The sequence below is a fragment of the Hemicordylus capensis genome, chromosome 2 (assembly GCF_027244095.1).
Source record: "Hemicordylus capensis ecotype Gifberg chromosome 2, rHemCap1.1.pri, whole genome shotgun sequence".
In the NCBI taxonomy this organism is placed as follows: domain Eukaryota; kingdom Metazoa; phylum Chordata; class Lepidosauria; order Squamata; family Cordylidae; genus Hemicordylus; species Hemicordylus capensis.
Genome location: NC_069658.1, coordinates 345,067,838 through 345,090,787, shown reverse-complemented (window position 1 = coordinate 345,090,787; position 22,950 = coordinate 345,067,838). Strand labels below are relative to the sequence as shown.

Here is a 22,950-nt window from a genome sequence, read left to right as displayed (position 1 = left end):
CCCAACAATTGGTGATTCTCCATCTCAAACTGTTCTGATAACTTTTTAGTTTAAAAGCAATATATAAATAAATATATAACCACAAACAACTTTCCAAATCCTTCCTCCACCATCAACTAATCTCTACATAGAGATCCCTCAACTACCTGTCTAGTTGTTCCTACATGTGGAACATGTATTTCTGAGAATGCTACTTTGGAGGTCCAGGCCATCAGTATCCTATCTAGCAATCTAAATTACTAGGTTAAAAACAGTCAAACTGCATCTTGTGACAAATATTGTAATATTTTAAAATTATATAATTTTAAATCTCTCTAAACAAGAGTTTTATTTATTTATTATTTCTCTATGCAAACCGCTTTGGAAACTTTTGTTGAAAAGTGGTATATAAGTATTTGTTGTAGTGGGGAAAGTACCTAATCCCAAGCTTGAACCAAATAGCTTTTCTTAACACTGAGTTTAATCTCAAAAATTATTGATATCAGTTTTTACAATGGTTACACAGTTTTAAACCATATTCATCTGCAATATATCAGTAGTTGCGTAAGTTAGAAAAATACAATCACTTTTAGAAAATGAAAATCCTTTTAATGTTTACCTCAATGTACCCATGACCAAGACTATAACCATTCAATAAGACAGAGTTCCAGTTCAAAAATGTATGGTTATATTTACAGAATCAACTGTACAAAATAATTTATGGTTACAAAATCCCACAGCAGCTGTTGACTGATACAGTCTGTATAAATCTCCTTGGAGGAGAAGGAGATAACAGATTATTTAATCTTTTAGGTCATCAAAAAAACAATGCTCCAAAGCTTCATCTAGAGTAATTCTCTTGGCTGGATCATACTCCAACATCCTGCGAATAAGGTCAAAAAGATTCTGATGGTCTTTATCATGGCACTGCATGAATTCCTGAAAAAGAGAACATAAATTTAGGGACATGTCTTTGGATCTCAGAATCAAGTACAGGAAGAAAATTATATCCTCTTACCTTCAATGGTTTACAGCGTTTCCTAACATAGCGACCTGAAGAACTATGTTCATCCCAGTCCAATTGGTTATGTTGAAAGTAATGTTTCCTGCATACAAAAAGGATGAAAAAGAATTTTACAACTCCTTTTGCTCTAGGTCTGATGTATCTTTTCTTCTTAACCATTTTACCCTTCTCCTTGGAATAGTCCAATACCAATTTCCTTCAAACCCAACTACTACTTAGATTATTTTTCCTTGCTATCTCTGTCAATCTTCAGTTTTGGTCCATCTTTCATGCATTCTGATGGCCCTTCATTTGGTCTGTTCTAAATAGTAATTTGTTTCCAACTTAATCCAAGTCTCTCATTTGCTTCTGCCAGCTTTTGTGACCTTTGCAGTCAAATCATATAGACATTTACAGTACTCAGAAGTGGGTCTCATGAATTTACTTGCATTAAGTGTGGATAGGATCTGAGCCTTCCACTGCTTTTTGCACCAAAGGTCCTTGGACTCCCCTTTTTGTCCTCAAGCATTTTTCCAACCCACCCTGCTTGCTCTTCAAGGACACTTCCCTTGCAAAAGTTCAGAGCTCTACCACCATTCTTCCCCCTTCTGAGAAAAAAGGAGATAGCTGCCAGCAATGCTGTACATTCCCTGCTTTTCACAGTAGAGCACTGATGGCAACTGTTGTGGCCATATCCTTTTTTACTTGGAAGTAAATCCTACTGAGCTTATATGACTTACTGCTTAGTGAGTCTGCATAGGACTATAGTCTTAAAGTAGGAAGGGTCAGCTTGCCCACAGTGCAGGGCACTCTTCCTTCCTTTTTAATCTCCAGCAATTCACTGCAGAACAGCAGTGGAAGGTGATTAAGAGAAGGCTCTAGTCAGCACGCACACACACATAAGGAAAAATAACAGTTTGCCTGCCATATTAGGTTATGCAATGCTAAACACACTGAAATCAATGAATGTCATGAATTTCCAATAATCGAGAGAAGCCAGCTTGAGTGCCAAAAAGAGATAAGTGCATTTGCAATGAATGGCCACAGAGTAGGGAAGCTCTGTATATGTTGGTGGTGGTGGGTGAACATCAGAAAGAACACCTCATGTGAGTTTATCTTTTTTCTAGAGTTAGATCCAGGATCAGTCAGGCTTGTAGGAAGACACCTCTCCCCCAAGCTGCATGCAAGGCTGTCCCTTACTTAAGTTCAAACCTTAGTTCTATAATCAAGGCTGTGTTTCCTTTTTCAAACCAAGACCATACTTTTAAGTCTACAAGGATTAGTCTGACTCACACCCTTCAAGAATAAAGATGACAGGGGTCTGCGCTGGAATCTATAGTGTGGCAGTTTGGTTTGAATTCAGTCAGAATTCGAACCGTACTACAAAACTTGGTCTGCACACACCCCTACTTAATATCCTTCTGGGTTGCCTGGGAGAAGTGGGATTGGGTGGCTCTGTTCCTACCTCTCTGGTAGATTCCAGATGGTGTCGCTTGGAAACTGCTGCTCTGCAAAGTGAGAACGAAAGTATGGAGTTCCACAAGGCTCTATCTATACCATCTCCAATGCTTTTTAACATCTACATGAAATCACTGGGAGAGATCATCAGGAGGTTTGGTGCAGGGTGTTATCAATATGCCAAAGACACTCAGATCTATTTTTCCACATATCTGGAAAAATATCTCATCAGGAAAGAGCATAACTTCTCTAAATGCCTGCCCAGAGGCGCTAATACACTGGATGAAGGATAGCAAACTAACGTTGAATCCAAATAAGATGGAGGTACTGACTACCTATAAAGCCTTTAATGGCTTGGGTCAAGAGAACACCTTTTTTTGTCATGAACCTGCTGCCTATTTAGATCATGTGGGGAGGATTTATCGACTTGGGACCAGGCCTTCTCTGTGGTTGCCCTGGGGCTTTGGAATATGCTTCCTGTCAGAATAAGAGCATCTCCATCTCTGATTGCTTTTAGGAAGACCCACCTATTTTCTCAGGCTTTTAACTGAAATTAATTCTAAACTGTTTAATTACTTTTATCCTGTGAAATTGTTTTAATTGTTTTATTCTGTTTATATTGGCTGTGTTTTAAGTTGTGTACACCACCCACCTAGAGATACACATACCAGGTAGTACATAAGTGTGATAGACAGATGCTTCATATATGGCCTCCAAAACATAGCCTTGTTTAACAGAAATCTGTTTGGAGATTATGGGACACACAACTATTTCCGTTTTTCTTTCTATGAAGTCATAAAAGGGCAGTATAGTAGAGAGAAGACTTTAAAAGACATAAACTGTCAGTAGGGGAGGGATTATACGGAAGGCGAGTGTGATCTCATGGCTGGCTACCCGTCTCTAAACAGATCAGATCCACTATGTGCACACTAGCTCAATGCGATGAGAGACACAGGTTGGTATCCAGACTAAGTTAGTCACCATAACAATGTCCCACTGAAATTAATAGGATGCAAGTTAATGACTAACTTGTCTCATTTCAGTTGTGCTTAGTCATGACTAATTAGTCTGGGTGCTTTCCACAGATCTAATAAGATAAACCTGCCTTTCTTGACCCTTAATATGTCAAGGTAGCTCATTACATGCCAAGGTAGATTATCTGTTGATCCCTATACATTTTGATATAATAGGGGTATAAGGATTTGTACTGACAGGGACAGTTTTCTATCGGAAGACCACTGTATCCCAAGGAATGGAAAGTTCTACTGTCTGAGAAGTTCATCAGTGGATCAATTTTAGCAAGCTTTGCTTTTTATCAGTAGCTGTAGGCTGCTTATCAGAACTTCTCTAAGCACCGAGATGCTTCTTATTAAGCACCTGCTTCTTTGCTCATTATGTACTGCTATGTAAGCCAAGAAACTGTATTATGTAAATCTAAAGTCCTGTATAAAGCGACAAGCTTTCCTTAGAATGCTGGATCTCATCATGGATCAGTGCACAGGGGCTATGAGTCTCGCACATCCCCTATTGCACCGGGGTCCTCAGTAGTGTGCGTTTCGAGGAACGTAAGCTTCATCTCTCTTTCTTTTATTAAAATGCCATTTATCTTCTCTATGTGTTTCTCCATACTGGCACCAGAAAGGGTCCGTGCCCCGGACACAACAGAATTCGAACAGCAAACCATATGGAAGATTTTCCTTAGTGTATGTCTCAACTGCTGTATGGGTAAGTGGTACCATTTCCTGCTTGAATATGTCTTATGTCTGAGGGTTATAGGCCACTTCAAGCCTCACAGGCCAGATGCCTCTCAATACCAGTTGTAGGGGAGTAACAGCAGGTGAGAAGGCCTGCCCTCAGCTCTTGCCTATGAGTCTCCCAGAGGCATCTGGTGGGCCACTGTGTAAAACAGGATGCTGGACTAGATGGGCCTTGGGCCTGATCCAGCAAGGCTGTTCTTATGTTCTTAATACAGTTTACAGAAGTGGGATTAAAGCAAGAAAAAATTCCTTAAAATTATGAATCAGCCATTCAAACCACTCAGACATAGAAAAGAAGACAGCATACTTTGTCACTACTGCTGAATTTAGAGCAGGGTCCAATGCCTCAGGTTTTGTTTAACCCCATGTTAACAGAGCTTCATTCTTACTAGAAGATGTGGCACACTTTGATATTTTTCCAAGCCTGTGTTTTAAGTAACCTTTATAGGAAATGATTTACATTTCTAAATGATTTACATGATTTACACTCTAAAAATAATTTAAAAAAACTTACCTTGATTTTTTAATCATGTGCATTGGTAGAGGCCCTAGTATCCTCTCCATCATTGCCAGATGTTCCTTACTATCATGTGTCTGGAAAGAAAGAAAGGAGTATACATACAATATTTATTCTATCCACATACCAAGTCACAGTATCAGAATCAAATTACACTTTGCCCATATAAACTATTTTAAAAAAACGCTAATGACACAGTAGTATTGCAGTTTGAGTTTCAAGGGGGAATGTCTTTCAAAAGTAAGTTCCCTTGTCAAAACACCTGTCAACAACCCTGGGACTAAAAATGTTGTTTATCTATACAGCTTATTCAACATAAACTCTTTCCACAAATTTAACAGAACGACTTAAATTGCTTCTCCAAACAACTGCATCCACAACCTTTAAATGTTAGTATGTTACAAAATATTTAGGAATCTAGCGTACATTTAACATTATCAATATATAAACACATCGTAATTTTAATTATATCCTTGTAAAAATGCCACAAATCAAATCAACACACTAACTCATACTTAAATGGATTCAGATTACATTTTAAGTGAAAAGTCCTAAATAAAATGACAGGCACTTACCTGAAATACTGTAAAGCCAAGGTAATATTCAATTATAATGCATCCTATACTCCAGACATCACAAGGCTGGGACCACCCAAGCGCTACAACATAATTCACAAAAATTCAATTAATTTGACAATTTAGCTCACATTAGAATTCCTTGAACCATCTTCCCCTGAACATGCACTTTAGTTCCTAAACCATTCATCTTATATATCATTTCCCTAAACCTTTATAAAACATAGCAATGCAGAAATACTATACTTGAACACATTTTAAAAACCTGGTAACTTAAAGAGAGATTTTCTTAAATTGTCACATTTTCCAGTGGAATTTTTAAAGGCTACAATAATGCCCTTTTGGGCCACTGATTACTTAGCTTGCTGTCCTGCTTGTTGTATTAGACAGTCAGTCTTATCTTAAATTTTACTTCTGGTTTTTATAGTTCCATAACAGTTTCATTTCTCCTTATGTCTGCATTGTGTCACTCACCTCTAGGCTTTTAGTTTGTCACTTATGTTTTCATTGCTCTTATGCTGATCTAAGACTGAAATAAAGGTGATTGATTGAGGCTACAATAATTTTGAAAGTCTCTACTAACCTAATATAACTTCAGGTGCTCTGTAATGTCTTGTAGACACTAAAGTGCTATGATGCTCATTATCATATGTTGCACTTCCAAAATCTACAACTTTAATATCTGAGTTTTTCAGTGTGCGTTCATCTCGCCTCTGTAATAAAAATCAAAATGCAAGTCACTTTAAAAAAAAATAAAATCTAGAATCTTGATCCACAAATGAAACATCTTTTTTTAATATCCATCTGCTCTTAACGCAAAGATTAAACAAAACAAAAGGTAGTATCCTAAGTGCTCATGTAAGGGAGAGGGCAATTTTGCAGTCTTTTTCCTCTTCAGGCCCCAAATCTGATGGGGGGGGGGTTTCTGCTCTTCTCTGGAGCAAAATGGCATGTGGCATTGCAGTAAGAAGGCCAGATTGCTGAAAGGTGGGGGACAGCCCTCCTCCTGCACTAACGAAACCTCTTCCATGTATACTGCATGTAGTTAGGACACAACCCCAAGTCTTTGGTAGATTAAATCTGTCCTACTCCTTTACTGTTCATAAAGAAGCTGCAAAGTTCTGTACCTTTGTCCTATCTGATTTTAATGGGAACCATAAACTAGGTGATCATTAGACTTGTTTGAGGTAAGCTTAATTTGGAGCACATCAATTTATAATAAGCACAATGATACAACTGTTAATCTAAATGAATTCTTACATATAATAATCCAAAAGGAAAGCTTCACAATCCCTTAACTATACATGACGTGTGACTTCACAGAAATATCGATTTCCAGTAGTCATTAGAATGATGATCTAGCAAGCCAGATGACCACTTTTTTAAAAAAAAAATCAACATCACATCTTCAGCATCTTCTAATAGACTTCTTTAGAGTGGTAAAGAAGCAAATAACTGATTTTCTTGCTCACACCTTTGCTTATTCAATGAATTTGGCTTCTAATAGCTACAAACAAATTCCACACTACAGAGCACTTGTGATTACCAAGCTAGATGTGAGCAAAAGATGGTGTAAAAATAGCACAGAGGAAGTAGTCTGCAAGTGAACTTACCATTTTAGAATTGTACTTTACTACATAATCAGATTCTACAAATAAAATATTTTCAGGTTTCAGATCTGTATGAGTCAACTTATTGTGATGCAAGACTGTAAAAAGAAAAAAGGGGGGAACTCAACACACAGAATAATGCCTAAAATTTTAAGTATGCAAACATATGTAAAAACTAAATTTACTTACAATTTATAGATTGGCAAATCTGATAAGCCATCTTCCTAATAAGTTCAATAGGAAAAGGCAAAAAGCTATTTTCCTTAATGAAGTCATAGGTACTGAGTCCCAGTAGCTCAAACACAATGCAAACGTGACCACAATGATCAAACCATTCCAACATCTGTACACAACGGCTAGGGAAAAGAAATCAACCAGAAGAATAATGTATAAAACAGTCACTCTTGTAATACTGCAACAGAGTGTTCTTATTCTAGATTATACTTACAATGTGCTGCTGGGATCCAAGGAGTTTAAATGCTCCAGTACCTGAATTTCTGAGCGAGCTGCTTCACGGTATCTACCAACACTTTTCACTACTTTTATTGCTACGTGGATCCCTCTCCTAGAGGATAAAAGATAAAATTAAAATATTGTGAATTATCTGCATCCATCCTCAAGCAAATTTCAAACATTCTACTGCACTCTGCTGTCATCAGTAGATCATAGTTTGGGACAGTTTCAGGGCTAAGACTTGCCAAAACTGTATTTATGCAGCTGATGCCAGTCCAGCATTTGTATGTCACTGACATATAGTCCAGATAGCAGCCACATGCATATGGGTTGCAGCACATGAGCTTGCCTATGCTGTTGTCTGATTTTGTACATGTGTTTCTACTGCAGTAGCCATCAAGGATGATTGCATCAACTGGTTCATATGACTGCCTACAATACCAGTGATGTACAGATTAAGAAAAAAGGAACTGTAAGAACCCAATCTTCCATTGCAAGGAAAAGTAAAACAGTTTCAAGTACTTTCCTGCCAACTTGCAGGAGAATATGGGAAAAATAGTACATAGTAAAAGAATGACAACAATTGTCTCTCAAGATACCGCAACTTTGGCTGTACTTTCACACATGTAAGCAACCAATGCTCTCTTTATGGACACTGCTATAGCAACCCACACCCAAGGGTCAAATTGTTTTTAAAGATTGGGCAGTGGCTTCCCTTTCATTGTGGAATCCCCAGCAGTCAAAAAGATAAACAAAGCTCCTTTACACTTGTGTAATCTGTTCCTTTGTATCACAATATCTGTAGTCCTTTAAGAGCATTTTGCTTAGCAAACGTTCATTCAAAATTCATAGTAAATGAGAGTGTGAAAAAGTGAAAGTGGGGTCATGAGAGTTCTTTAATTGAAAAAAATCTCATTTGCTATCATTGAATGAGAATTCACACCTCAGAAGTTTTTCTGAAGGGATGTTATTCCCTTATTTTCTGAGGTGTGAATTGAATATGATGAATGAATCAATCTACCACAAAGCACTTTATGAAGAAAAACCTCAGAAAATCAACAAAATCCAGCCCTCTGGTCAATCACTCTGAAATTGGGGATGGGTGGTAGCCTCCACCCATTAGGCACTATCTACCAGCCCACCCCACTCTTTTGGGGCAGATCCACTTTCTGCCCCCAAACTGCCCCAAAGACACAAAAACCAAAAATTCCCAAAAAATCACCCCTTTGTCCAATCCCCCTTAAATTGGGGTGGTAGCCTCCACCCATTAGGCACTACCACCCCACCCCACTCTTCTGCCCCAGGCCCCACCTTCTGCCCCAATCTGCCCCAAAGACACGAAAACTTCAGAAATTCCCCAAAAATCACCCCTGTGCCCAATCTCCCTGAAATTGGGGTGGTAGCCTGCACCCATTAGGCACTACCACCCCACCCCACTCTTTTTGCCCAGATCCCATTCTATGCCCCCAAACTGCCCCAAAGTCACTAAAACTTCAAAAAATCCCCCAAAATCGGCCATGAGCCGACTCACCCGAATTTTTCGGCCCCGAAATTCGGGTGATTTGGCTCGGCCCTGAAAAATATCGGGGGACATCGGGGGTGATTCGGTTCGGCCCCAAATCACCCAAAATTGCTCATTTAGGGCACGGATCGATCTGTGCCCGAAATTTTTTGCACATCCCTAGTTCTGACCTAGCAGAAGCTGTGTGAGAAAATGAACCCCAAATCCAGAGCTTTTCTGTTTGCCCAAGTTCTATGACACACTTTTCATATATCATCCTTATTCATGCTAGTTGTACCGTAATGCCACCTCCAATACAGCTAGTTTTCCACCAGTACTTGTGCAAGAGTTCACAGAGCAGCACCAATGCATTTTCTCCTTTCAATCATGGCTAGAAACCATGATGCCTGACACAGAGTCAGACCACTGGTTCATCTAGCTCTGTATTAACTCCACCAGAGCTGCACAACTTCAGCTTTCTGGCCGCTCCCATCATCCTCAGCCACAGTGACCAATGATCAGGGATGATGCAAGTTACAGTCCAACAACAGCTAGAGGGCCAAAACTGTGCTGCCCTGGTCCACATTGACTAGCAGTGGCAAGGTTTCAGGTACGAGTCTTTCCCAGTCCACCTTGGAGATGCCAGGGATTGAAGGTTCTCTTGATCTACACCCACATTTTATTCTTGTTTTGTGTGGAATTAACAGGATTTGTATTGGGATTTTGATCTTTAAATAAAGGAATTTGTTTTAGAAACGCTTCTGCAGATGGCATACATACATGTGGTGATCAATGCATTCTACCACTTTTCCAAAGGCACCTTCTCCTAAAGTAGCAATAATTTCATCTAAAGAGAGGGAGAAAAGAAACACATTACAGCTATTACTGAACTACTTAACAAAAATAAATTCTATTAAACATGTCAGGATAAATACATTAACTTAACCTGCCTTTGAATGTGTTATTTTATTGAACAAGCTACCTAACTATTAACCTAACCTTAATCTTTACACAGTATTGTGATATCTGAATAGTAATATTTAACTATACAGAAAAGAAAATGCAAAAGAATACAAAGACAAAAAAGAAAAAGAGAAATGAAGGGCTCTTAACCCACACCCCCAATCCTCTTCTAATGTACTATACTAGACAATTTTTTTGCTGAAAAGGTTTTTTTAAAAATAAAAAGTGTTGAAAAATATTCTATACATCTTGCTCTTAGCACGTCTCCACTTTGACAGATCAGGTGACCCTCCTCATCATCCTCTACACTCCTGGATCTTTTCCTTCGGTGACTCTTCTGGAAACGGCACCAAGATCGTCCAGCCAATCAATATATCAGAGTGAATTCAGGGTAGAATACGCAATTCATTCAGCGGGGATATTCAGGCATTCAGTTACGCACCAGACCACGAACGGTTGGCAGGAGCAATTTCAAATTCAGTCCCCAGAAATTCACAGGGCACAGTTTATGTTACAGAAGAAAAACATGGCAAGGAACAGATTTTCAGATAAATACTTAAAGTAATCAGACAATAGAAGCACAATACAATTTTGTCTCTCAAATACTGGATTAATTGAAGACTGTAACTAAGATAGTAATGTAAATATTTACTTTTGCTATTTGAAAACTTATTTTTGTCATTTGCATGTCTACTTTTATAAAGTCCTAATAGGTCAATGGTCCTTGAATCTCTAATATATTAAAATAATAACTATCAACTATTAACATCAATAGCAAACCTTCTAAACAATTTACTTATTTTCTAAAGAAGAAAATAATATTTAGAATTCCTGAAATACATAATCTAATGCCTGTATAGATTAAGTAAAAAAACACTCTTATAATTTAACAATAATTTTAAGATTGTATATGTATGTTAGCAGCAGCGTCATACTTTTATGGAAAATCCACACTGCTTTCCTTGCCAATTAGTAGAGTGAAAGTTTCTCTAACAGTTCTAAAATCATTCAATGAATGACCACAATTTGATGGAAACTAAGCTAAACACAAGCATTTTGAATTCACAACAGACACCATGACATTCCTCATATCCTAATTTCATTTAAATAAATATCTTCTATGTCTTTAGAGGTAGGATGGAAGAAATTGCTTCACCATGCTGTAAAACTAATTCAAATGATAACAGAACCTTGCTCTTTCTTTACCAGCTATAATTTAAGAAGCTGACTGACTAAGTAATCATCTGAATTTCCAAAGCAAATTAGATAGTGAACACTCATGTGCTTGGCACTATTCACTATATAAAGATTCTCAAATATATGATGCACAAAGGATGCATATATACATACAAGATTATGGGAGCTCAGGTTTGTTTGAAAAATTTCCCTTTTATACTCAGAGAATGTAATACTCTAATAAAAAATGCAATGCCACTAAATATATTTTAAAATAAAGTTTAGAAGTACGCATACCGAATGCGAGCTGTAACTGTGGCCATGTTTCTTATGCTTTCTTTTATGACTACTTTTCCTGCTTCGAGCAGATTTGCTATCATGATGGCGGTGATTCTTTTCATTATCTCTGTGACAATGCTTGTGGTCATCTACATCAGAGAAGTCATTTCTGTATTCCTCAACATATCTCCGGTCATGACGGTCTCTGTCATGTATGGATCTATCATCCAAACTGCTACTGAAAATACATTTATATTATTTTTCCAACTTTTAAACACACTTGTTTAAAATGCAAGTCTCGTTGATCACCAAACATAAACATGGTAAATCTAAATAAGCTCAGTTCATAGAGAGCCCATCGCAACAATAATTGTTCACACAAGGGAGAATGAAGGTCTCTTATGTACACTATAACAGTATGAGTATAAACCACAAGGGTGGAGAGATCCCGAGATCCTGATCAGGCATAATTGTCATCAGGTCCAGCCTCCCCAACTCCCAAGCATGCCACAATCAATGAACTATCTCTACTGTTGAAGGCAATGACTGTTCACTCAAAATTCAGGGACAGTCCCTACTCACGAGATTTCACTCCATCTCACTTAGAGAACTCCAAAGCTCCTGAAGCAGACACCCCACAAGGTTAACAATAAAGTACAAGATTGCATGTGAAGACTTGAACTGTACTCTGCAACAAACTAGCTACCAGTTTAATCACTACCAGGGTAGTGATCTGCCCAATTTTTTTTGGTACATCATACTAGCTCCAGTTTCTTAAATAATCCTATGCAAATACTTCACATATAGTCTCAATAATACACTCAAAGTATAAAGAAATTAATTGTTCATCTTATATTTTAATTCCCCTTTTGGTAAATAATTACTTTTATAAATATTACAAATATAATGATTATAATTACATATATAAATATTATTTGTTGTTGATAATGATAAAAATTACTTTAAAGTCCCACACAGCTTGGAATCTAGATAACTGAAGGATCATATACCAACATAAACGTGCCACTGAAATTATTTTCAGAAGCATTCACTGTCTGAACTGAAGAGGCAGGTGACTAAATAGAGGGCCTTCTGAGTTGTGGTACAACTCAACCCTGCTTACAGAATACTCTCTTGGTACCTATTGTGATGTCCCTTTGGCACCAGACGAAGACTTTTATATTTTCACAGGCTTTTAATCTTAATGGAAAATGGTGCTGTTTATTATTTATTTTTCTCTTATTGTTTTCTTAAAGGTGTTCTTGATTTCATCCTATAAGCTGCCCGAAGAACATCTGTACACTGAAAGGCAAGATATCTTGCCTTCCAGTTGTGAAAGACAGCTATGCTATTACCCATCAATTAAAAGAGAAAGGTTGAGGACAAGAGTTCTCATCCATCTCCAACCAAGGCAAAAAGGAAAAACAAATGCTCTTCATAGGACATATATTTGCAGATTTGAAAAATGCACCATCCCTTGAGAATTAGGTTTGAACTTAGACAGATACTGTAGATACTATCTAAGCCATTTTTATATAACTTTCAATATAATGTTTTCATGGCAGTTCACAAACACATACACAAAATAATTTGCATACAATGAAAAAAATTTTTTTAAGCCAGTCAACAGGATACCACAACAGGATACTCAAGAAAGCAGATATTAAGAGCTTAGGAAAACAAAAGGATATCTGCTAATAACAACAATATATTAAAGCTAGTGAAAGGCAAGTCGCTGGGGGGGAGCATGTTTCACAGTGGCAGTACCACCACAGAGAAAACCCTTTTCCTAGTCACAATCCATCTCATATGGCAGAGGTATCTAAAGAAGGGTCTCCAATGAAGATCATAACGCACAGGCAAAATCAGACATACTGTACATTCATTCATTCAAGTACCGAGCTCCCAGGTTGCAAACAGGACTTCAAAAAGGTAAGCACTAGCACTTTAATTGCACTCAGAAACAGACTAGTAGTCAGTGTCACTCTTTACGATGTGCTCCCAATTACCAGTTCTAGTTAGTAACCTAGCAGTTGTTTCCAAAAAGTCTTAAAAGCTAGCCCTAAATACTGTAATAGTCTGACCTAGAGATTATCAGAGTAAGGATAACTTTCTTTAGCAATCCCTACTTGGGGTGGAAGGAGGATTATAGCAAAGATATTTTCAAATGAATCAAGTGGAGATATGTACAGAATACTACAGCAGTCTACCCTACAGTTACTTTAAGTGCTTTTAAGAAAGTGTTTCCACCTTCCCATGCTCTCAAAATGAAGAAATGGATGCATATTACAAATGTGGTCTTCATAACACCAGAGTATGTATTATTCATTTTAAGTGAACTATATTAAGCAACTTAGACTATAGTAATACTATAAAATTACAGCTTTAAAGTGGCAAATGTAAAATCAATGGACAATTTTAGGTTCTATTTAGTTATAATTAGAAGATCATCATTAAGTCAAGTCATGAATCATTTACCTGTCTGCAGTTTTATGGGATTTATGATGTTTGTAATCTCTTTCACTGCTGTGAGACCTCCTTTTGCGTTTTTGGCTGTTTATGCTCTTTTCTTCTTTCTTTCTATCATCCATATCAGAGCAATGGGCTCGCTTTGAGTGCTTCATCTATCATAGGAAAATATAGAACAGCAAAAGTGTAACAAATAAACAAACAAATAAAAAAGTATGTGTATATATGTGTGTATTTATTTATTTTATTTAACACATTTTTATACTGCCCAGAACGCAAGTTCTCTGGGAGGTTTACAACAAAAAAAATAAAAACAGCCATTAAAAAGATTAAAACATTTCAACAATTAAAATTTAAAATATTAAAATGAATAAAACACAATTAAAGCAATATCTAATTAAAAGCCTGGGTGAACAAATGTGTCTTGACTGCCTTTTTAAAAGTTGTAAGAGATGGGGAGGCTCTTATTTCAGCAGGAAGTGTGCTCCAAAGCCTCGGGGCAGCAATGGAGAAGGCCCATCCCCAAATAGCCACCAGATGAGCTGGTGGCAACTGCAGATAAACCTCTCCAGATGATCTCAATGGGTGGTGTGGTTTATAGCAAAGAAGATGTTCTCTTAAATACCCAGGGCCCAAGCTGTTTAGGGCTTTATAGGTTGTAACCAAAACCTTGTACTTTGGCCGGAAACTTATCGGCAGCCAGTGTAGATCTTTTAAGATAGGAGTTATATGGTCTCTCCAAGATGACCCAGACCAACCTGGCTCCGCATTCTGGACCAACTGCAGTTTCCAGACTACAGACAAAGGCAGCCCCACATAGAGTGCACTGCAGTAGTCAAGTCAATTACTATTTATTAAATTTCTATACTGCCCTTCCAAAATGGCTCAGGGCAGTTTACAATTAAAACAAAACAGTTAAAATCAATTAAAAATTGTAACAGAGATTATAAGAACACCATAAAACAATTAACAATGAAAACAATTTAAAAATCCTGGCTACAACATTAAAAACCCTTTACAACAATTTAAAAACAATTTAAAGCAATGATATATTGAAGATGACAGATAGAGGCAACAATCTTTTAATGTAGAGCAAGCCCCAATGAAATCAATGGAAACTACTTGTAAATTAAAATGCAAAGGACTGAAATGTATATTGCCTTTTTCAGTGAAAGTTGTTTACAGACAGAGACACTTTAACTAATAATCAGACACAGAATAATTTTCAAGGCGGAGTGGAGATAGATCCCCATCCATTACTCTTGTAAACCACCCCCACCCCCAATAACCATTTGATTTACACCCAAAAGCTCCAAGACAGGAAACAATCTAGATTACAAATATTTTATATATAATCTGTATGTATATTATATGTAACACATACCTATCATATATTCACAACTATATCAGTATAAAATATTTCTACTAAGGCATATTTAAAGAATAGAATAGTATTTAGCAATCAGGTTTTTCTCCTTTGGAAGAAAGTTAAACAGAAAACACTCCCCACTTTCACACTATTAATTTATAATATTCAGGTTTTTAGATAATCTATAATATTTTGTGTGGCAATTCAATGAGAAGGATAAGGAACAAGAGCTGTTTACTTGGGACAGGAAGCAAAAGTTCTCCCTTTTCTCAGAAACCAGCCTAATAATTTTAGTTTTACGATTTTTACCAAATACTGAAAGGACATTTCAAACTTTGTAGTGAAAAACACAAAACTTATTTAAAGAAAGGCCTATATAACATTTTAGAAAGCTGAGCTCCATATCACACATGTACAGAGAATCTAAGAGAAAGAGTATGATAATACAAGTTGCATGCTCTCACCTCCATCTGCTGTTAAACCTGATGGACAGATGAAACTACTATTTATGGGACAAATAACAGAGAGAGGAGTATTTTTACAAGCTAATTAGTACCTAAGAATGTATGTTCTTAACAACTGTGTGCTCTGGTGGACATATGCTGAACTGCATCGTTCTAAATCTGCCCCATCAAACTTCATCTTATTTTCATTTCCGCATCTATAAGCTCTCAGTAGCATAAGCTCATATGACAGGGATGTTATAAGGGTAACAGATACTCTGTCTGGTTAACAAAGTATTCCTGTCAAATAAAATGTAATTCCATATAAAAGCTCAGGACTGAATTTGCTATTTTCAAAGAGAAAAAACCTTCCCAAGATAATAAAAAATGTGCTTACAAGCTCTTTTCCCTGCAGCTGCTGTTCACTTTGCAGCCTCCAAAATTATCTGCCCTTCTACTTCCTATGCACCTATCAATCATCTTTTTAATTTCCTAGTTTTATGTCACTATCTGGATTGTTAATGGCATTCTACTAATCTTCTGCCATATAGGCAGCTCGAGACTTTAGAAAACAGTTATGGTCACAAACCAAACATAGTTATCAAAAAATTCCAGCTCTCCAGGATCAGCACAATGATACAATCTCTATCAAAGGGCATTAGAGAGCTGCCAGTAGATATAAAAATAATATATTTTGTCCAGCATAAGATAACCATCATGGTTTGAGACTAGGGTTGTTAGAATTGTCTTTTCCTGCATGAATCTGCCTGCCCTATAAGATCTGACAAAGAGGGCCACCTGCATATGCTGCTTACAGCTGAGATTTGCTTAGTGGCCACATGGGGCTGGACCTTTTATGTTGTGGCCACCTCTCTTTGGAATGCTCTCTCAAAGAAGGTTCATTGGTTCCCTCTCTCCTGTTTTAGATCGCTGGTCAAGATGATTTTCTTTAGGCAGGATTTTAGATATATATGTTGTTAGGGTTTTTTTGTTTTATTATTAATTGGAGCTTTTGCTCTGAGACTTTTTGTGAAGGCATGGGATATAATCCTTAAATAAACAGATAGACAGAAATACTTCTAGATAATTAAGGAATATCCATGGCATACACTGAAGCTAGAAGAATGCCATTTTCTATGTGGTGGCAACCCTGCTGTGAAATAAGGCATGCTCATAGACAGTTGGCAGATATTATTTTGGATTGTCCAACTATACCCAGTAAAGTCAATTATCAAGCAAGCAGTGGTAGCTCTGTTTTTACAAAGTCAAAGAAGAGGGGGAAGAATCTTATTGTTTGTTTGTTTGTGTATTCCAAACAAGTTTAAACCAGTAGTCAGCCTCCAGGGAAACTTACACAGCAATTCATGTAATGACTTGTGCTTTCTCATCTATTTTTGGAATGGAGCCAAAGAAGTCCTTCCCACAGTGCAGGGCTGTTTTCTCTCACTTCCCATGCTCTGTTTTGAAGGCACTTGAACAGCCCAGTCCCACTTGTATTGAGAAAGTTTTATTTTGCTTCTATGTTTCCGTACATTAGTCTTCCTTATTTAAATAAGATGTCTCAGCGAACATATCAGCTTGCACTGAGTTTCACTAGGGATTAGCTTTCTTTCCAGATTACTTAAACATTTTTAAACATTGTAGGAGACTCAATATGAGGTAGGCAGCTGTACTAGAAGTATGGTTTGGGTTCTCAGTGGTGGCAAGTAACCTACTGACTTTTCACCTCACTATTACCTCAACTCACGGGTCTACTGGAGAGGCAGTCAATGACTGTGAAGTCTCACACTGCCACCCAATGTAAGGCATTCACCCTCCCAATTTAGATGATGTTATCACTAATCCCAAACATATGAAAACTGCCTGCTATTATTCAATGATGAGAGATACTGTGCACAGGCTTTAAAAAATATACTTCATAATTCCAGGACTGAATCATGGTACTGAAAATAAGTTATAAAGCTAAGCTTTGGTGATTTTGTCTCATATTTATCCGTTACCTTTGTCCATGTGTCTTAAATAATAAGTTATTCCCATTTTAGGAGAAGAAATTGTTTTGTTTTTGAGAAAGCTGCAAAATGATGGCAACCAGAATACAATGCTGGTTTGACATTTTAAAAGTTTTGGTAGACTGGGCATCTTGATTTGTTGCAAGAGGTGTGTTGTGTTCTTACAAAAAGAAAGCATGACATCAAGGACTTATTTATTTATATCTATGTAAACCTCTTTGGAACTTTTGTTGAAAAGCAGTACATAAATATTAGTCGTATTGATACTATTCATACCACAGGGCTTGACAGATTCCAGATGCCAGGGAGTCACAGCACCTAGAAATTTAACCATGGTGCCAAGACTAGAATAGTCAGAAGTAGAGTTATTTAATAAAACCTTTGTCACAGGCTGTCCTGTTTCTGTTCCAAGTAAATTATGTATAAAGGGGTCAAAGAGAAGCCAATTTACCCTTTTCCTCCACAATGTTCTTCACTAAGTCCAGTAATTTTGTCAACTGTCCACTGTCTGGTTCCTAAATGTTTGGGCTGGATCTTGCATTTTTTTTTCCTTTAAAAAGGCCTGCCATACTATATATGGCAGCTTTTAAATGGGAACTGCTGAATCTCACTATCGTCTGAAAATCATGATTATGCCCTCTCATACAGAAGCCATTGCCCCTGTTCCACCTCCATCTATGGGTGTACAATCCATGAGATTGTGGAATGCACTCCCTATTAAGATACGATCCTCCCCATCTCTGGCTATTTTTTAAAAACATCTGAAAACCCATCTTTTAAACCAAATTTTCTCAGCCTTTTAAAATTTGTTGGTTTTAATTTTGTGATTGATTTTAAATTGTTGAATTGTTTTAACTTTTTATATGTGTTTTGTTTTATGTTAACCACCTAGAGATGAAAGTTTGGGTGGTATATACAAGTGATAAATAAATAAAAATACCAGGAGCATACCTAACGTTTCTCAGAAGAAAGACTATGAGACTGCATATACAGAAGAGGGTGGGGAGAGGAAGGGCTTTAAAAACAGCAGCTGTTTGGGGCGGGCCATCGCTCAGGGAGCAGGTCCCAGGTTTTGCATGCAGAAAGCCCCTCCTTCGCTTCTTACCACCCCAATTAAGAGTCAACCTTGGGTCCTCAGGGGCTGTTGGACTTCAACTCCCATAATCCCCAACCAGAGGCCACTGGGGCCGGGGATTATGGGAGCAGAAGTGCAGTAACAACGTTGGCATCCATTCCCTGGTGTAGAAGATGACGAAGACCTCTGTCTGAAGCGCGGGCGACTATGCGGCGGCAGCAGCAGCAGCCTCACAGTGTTCGGCATTCGCATCAGAGGCCCACACGAACTCCCCTCCCCACGCAGCCTGCCTCCCTTTCTCACCTTTCGTATCCCATCCCCCGACTCCCGTTGCGGAGCAAAGGAAGGGGCTCGCTGTTTCGGACCTACTCTCCCACTTCCCTACGACCTAACGACCGAGTCGGAGAGAAGAGACGTGGCCAGTCCCCCTCCGTCACTTACAGCCAACGATGAAAATGAAGAGCCCCGTCCTCGCCCGCCGCCAACAAACAAAATGGCGGTTCCCTCTCCCGCCCCCAGTCAAGAAGAATTGCGGGATGACGTCACGAGCCCACTGCCGTCAAGAGGGCCGAGCTCCACCCCCTTGCCAATGCCCGAGGAAAAGAAAGGAAAAGAAGAACCGGTGATAGTTCCCCAATCCCCTCGCTGCCGCACTCAGCAGCAGGAGCTTCTGGGTTGGTTGGAGAAATCATGACATCACGACTAGCAAGCTTCTCCTTTTTGTATGCTACCAGCTGATCCTTTGCATGTTCACTTCACTCCAAAGTGAGCCTCATCGACTTCCGTGGGACGATTACAAGCTGCAGACTTGGGGTTCTTCCATTTGCCACTCCACATACACACACCCCACACACGTGCGAACACCCAGCCCCAGTAACAGTTTTAGTGAACAAAATACTTTCCTCCTTTACCAGAGTTTTTTAGGATGGCGGGAATAGCAAAATTAAAGGGAAGAATTTTGGTCGGAAGGGACATTTTGGAAGGGAAGATATGGATGAAGAACAAACAATCTTTTGGAAAATAATGCTCTGATGGGGAATTGATTTCTGGAGGGGGGAGTTGAAAAGGGTTTGTTGACAGAATTAATAAGAAATTGGGTCTTAAAGCTGTGCAATTTGTTGCTAGCATTAATGAGTCAGATATAGGCCAATGCGAGAGAATTGTAATGATTAAAAAAACCACTGGAAATTTACAGCACAATTAATTTGCTTTCAGGCAAATAAAGCCAACAGGTGGGGGTGGGTGGGGTGGCGTATTTTCCTGGTAACTAGCGTTATCGGTGTCCGTGGTGACATCGATCTATCTTCTCTATATATAATTCACTAAGATGTACCCATGACGAATCCCATGTGTAGCAGCTCTTGTGAGAGTTCGTGAGCAAGCTTCTGGGAGGGGGAGAGGAAAGCGGCAGCAGCGAAGATAAGGCCGGCGGGTGGGGGGAGCAGCGGCAGGGGAAAGTGGGAGAAAGGTGAGTGAGGGCAGCGTAATGGGTGACCGACAAGTGGGGGAGGGCAGAATGGGCGACTTGTGAGTGGGAGAAGGGAAGAATGGGCATCTGACGAACGGGGGGACATGGGCAAGCGGGGAGAACGGGCGACGGTGGAGGGGAGACAAAGGTAGGGATGGGCCCGGACCGGTCCGGACCTGGGTGGTCTGGATTGGGGGTGGGGGGTCACTTTAAGAGCAGCGGGAGGGTGTACTTACCCCTCCCGCCGCTTTCCGCCGTGGCGCCATAATTAGTAGAGTAATTGGGGCGGCAGGATATCTCCCTGCCGCCCCTTCCCCACTGCGGCTCTGCAAAGCTCCCAGTAATGCTTTGTGCGTGTGCACGTAATAATAATAATAATAATAATAATAATAATAATAATAATAATAATAATAGATGGGTTGTGGTAATAAGAATACCATTTCCTTTACCAGGGCCCTGTGCGACAGTTGACTTATATTGAGTGTGTATTTTTGTGGCTGGGATCTAGGGATAGATTGGGGATTCTGTTGGTGTACTATCCATCCCGCTGCCCAACTGACTCCCTAACTGAGCTGATGGAGTTGGTGTTGGAGTCACCCAGACTTTTAGTGCTGGGGGATTTTGAGGCTGACTTATCTAGTGCGGCTTAGGAGTTCATAGCAGCCATGACAACTATGGGCCTATCTCAATTAGTTTCAGGACCAACTCATGTTGCTGGTCACACACTTGATCTGGTCTTTTGTTCAGATCAGAGACGTGTTTCATGAGTAGGGTAACTTGTGGTTTCCCCATTGTCATGGACGGACCACCACCTGGTTAAGTTTTGTTTCACAGCCACAACCTAGCCCTGCAGGGGTGGTAGACCTATTAAAATGGTCAGTCCAAGAAGGCTGCTGGACCCAGTAGATTTCCAAAAGGCCTTGGAAGGCTTCAGTGTTGTTGCTGCCAGTGATTCATTTGATGCCCTGGTGGGAACTGGGAATAGGGCAGGAGACACAATCAGGGCAGTAGACACAATCGCTCCTAAGTGTCCCTTCTGACCTGCTTTAAAAGTGGCCCCTTGATATACAGTGGAGTTACGAGTTCTGATGCATCACGGTAAGCAACTTGAAAACAGGTAGAGGAGAACTTGGCTCAAATTTGACAGGACACAGCATGGAGCTCGTTTGAAGGTTTATACGGAAGTGGTGTGTACAGCAAAAAGAAGTTTAGTCTGCGCTCATTGGTTCTGCAGGTTTGCATTCGGCAGAGTTGTCCTGGATTGTCAGGAATTTGATTCAGGTTCCTTCCAGTTCAAACCAGTCCTCGGAGACTGTCTTATGCTGTAATGCCGTTAATGGGTTCTTTGTGGACAAAATATATTCGGGCCGACTTGGACTCCACTGTTCTTGCAGAATCTATTAAGGTGGTGTCCAGCAATCCCTTTTGCCATATTAGATTGGATCAATTTGAATTTGTGATGCCTGAGGACATGGAGGACATAGAGCGGGCTTTGGGGTTGAGTCTGCCTTGGTCAGCCTGATGGATGACTTGTGGCAGGGAATCGACAGAGGGAGTGTAACTCTACTGGTTCATTTGGATCTCTCAGCAGTGTTCGATACCATTGACCATGGTATTGGCTGGGGGAGTTGGGGACAGGAGGCACTGCTTTGCAGTGGTTCTGCTGCTATCTCTCAGTCAGATTCCAGATGGTAGAGATTGGTGACGGTTGCTTTTCAAAACAGGAGCTATTATATGGAGTTCCTCAGGGCTTCATTCTTTCACCAATGCTTTTAAACATCTACATGAAACCGCTGGGTGAGGTCATCAGGAGATAACCATGAGTCAACTTGGAACCAGGACTTTTCTGTAGCTGCTCCTGGCCTATGAAAAGCACCCCTGGCAGGTGTCCATAGTGTGGGCCCATAGTTGGTCTTCAAGAGAGCCCTTAACACTTACTTGTTTGGCCTGGCCTTCAAAGGTTTTAAAATTGTTTTTACTTGGTTTTAAATGGCTCTGAACTGTTTTACGGGCCTTCGAACAGGTTCGAACACCGGGTAGTTCGAAGGCAGGGGGGATAACTTTAAGGGGAGGGTGTACTTCACCTCGCCAACACTCCTTTAGTAAAGATTCCATCAGGGCAGCAGCATACCTCCCTGCCGCCCCATTCCCTCTTTGGCCAGAAATACCAGGAAGTATGCTGGGCACGTGTGGGCCAAAGAGGGAACGGGACGGCAGGGAGGTATACTGCCGCCCCAATGGATCTTTTACTAATGGAGTGCTGGCGGGGGGAAAGCAGAGGGAGGGGTAAGTGCACTCTCCCTCACCCTTAAAGTTAACACCCCTGCCTTCAAATGTCCCCCACCCAGTTCCGTGCACATCCCTATTTTGAACTTTGGTGCTGGAGAAGACTTTTGAGGATACCATGGACAGCCAGGAAAACAAACAAATGCATCATAGAACGAATCAATCCAGAATTTTCACTCGAGGCACAAATGACCAGGCTGAAACTATCATACTTCGGACACATTATGCAAAGACCCAACTCCTTGAGAAGTCCATAATGCTGGGAAAAGTTGAAGGAAAGAGATGAAGAGGATAATATAAAGGTTGCTATAGTTTTAAATAAATTACTAATTTTCTGTCTGTTCAGCAGGTGGCAATAGTGGTACAGCTATAGGCTGCAGACACTGTGAGTGCCTTCCAGCAAAGAAATCTACCTTCCAGAGTATTTTCTCCCTGGCCATGAATGAGTTACACAGCTCCATGACCAAAATATCCCTTTCACTAGTCGTAATTCTTGGAAGCATTGTTATCTAGGAAATAAAAGGCAGAGCTTGTGTATTTCTTTTCCAGAAGTAAACAAA

The 22,950-nt window shown here is 39.5% G+C and overlaps 1 protein-coding gene across 6 annotated transcripts; it reads right to left on the bottom strand.

Annotated features, from left to right (window-relative positions):
* Positions 1-566: 566 nt before the first annotated feature.
* Positions 567-19,260, bottom strand: LOC128346852 (dual specificity protein kinase CLK4). 6 transcript variants are annotated; one of them, XM_053300591.1, is made up of 13 exons: positions 19,078-19,242; positions 13,750-13,895; positions 11,290-11,509; positions 10,063-10,153; positions 9,634-9,700; positions 7,348-7,464; positions 7,089-7,255; positions 6,903-6,997; positions 5,873-6,002; positions 5,290-5,372; positions 4,712-4,791; positions 998-1,085; positions 567-918 (listed from the first exon to the last, which is right to left on the bottom strand). In XM_053300591.1, exons 2-13 carry the CDS (start codon positions 13,893-13,895, stop codon positions 781-783), a joined length of 1,422 nt encoding a protein of 473 aa, XP_053156566.1. In that variant the 5' UTR covers positions 19,078-19,242; the 3' UTR covers positions 567-780. The 6 variants fall into 6 exon arrangements, with proteins under 6 accessions (XP_053156566.1, XP_053156565.1, XP_053156567.1 ...); XM_053300590.1 differs by having other exon boundaries at positions 18,940-19,241; XM_053300592.1 differs by having other exon boundaries at positions 11,290-11,506; positions 18,940-19,239.
* Positions 19,261-22,950: the final 3,690 nt, after the last annotated feature.

What these genes read in the sequence shown, in the direction of transcription:
- LOC128346852 (XM_053300591.1), bottom strand. Translation starts at nt 13,895, where the DNA reads ATGAAGCACTCAAAGCGAGCCCATTGCTCTGATATGGATGATAGAAAG. An exon ending in TCCCATAAAACTGCAGACAG is followed by an intron (nt 11,510 to 13,749) that starts GTAAATGATTCA and finishes ATGTATTTTCAG; the next exon opens with TAGCAGTTTGGATGATAGAT. An exon ending in AACGCTGTAAACCATTGAAG is followed by an intron (nt 919 to 997) that starts GTAAGAGGATAT and finishes TCTCTTTTTCAG; the next exon opens with GAATTCATGCAGTGCCATGA.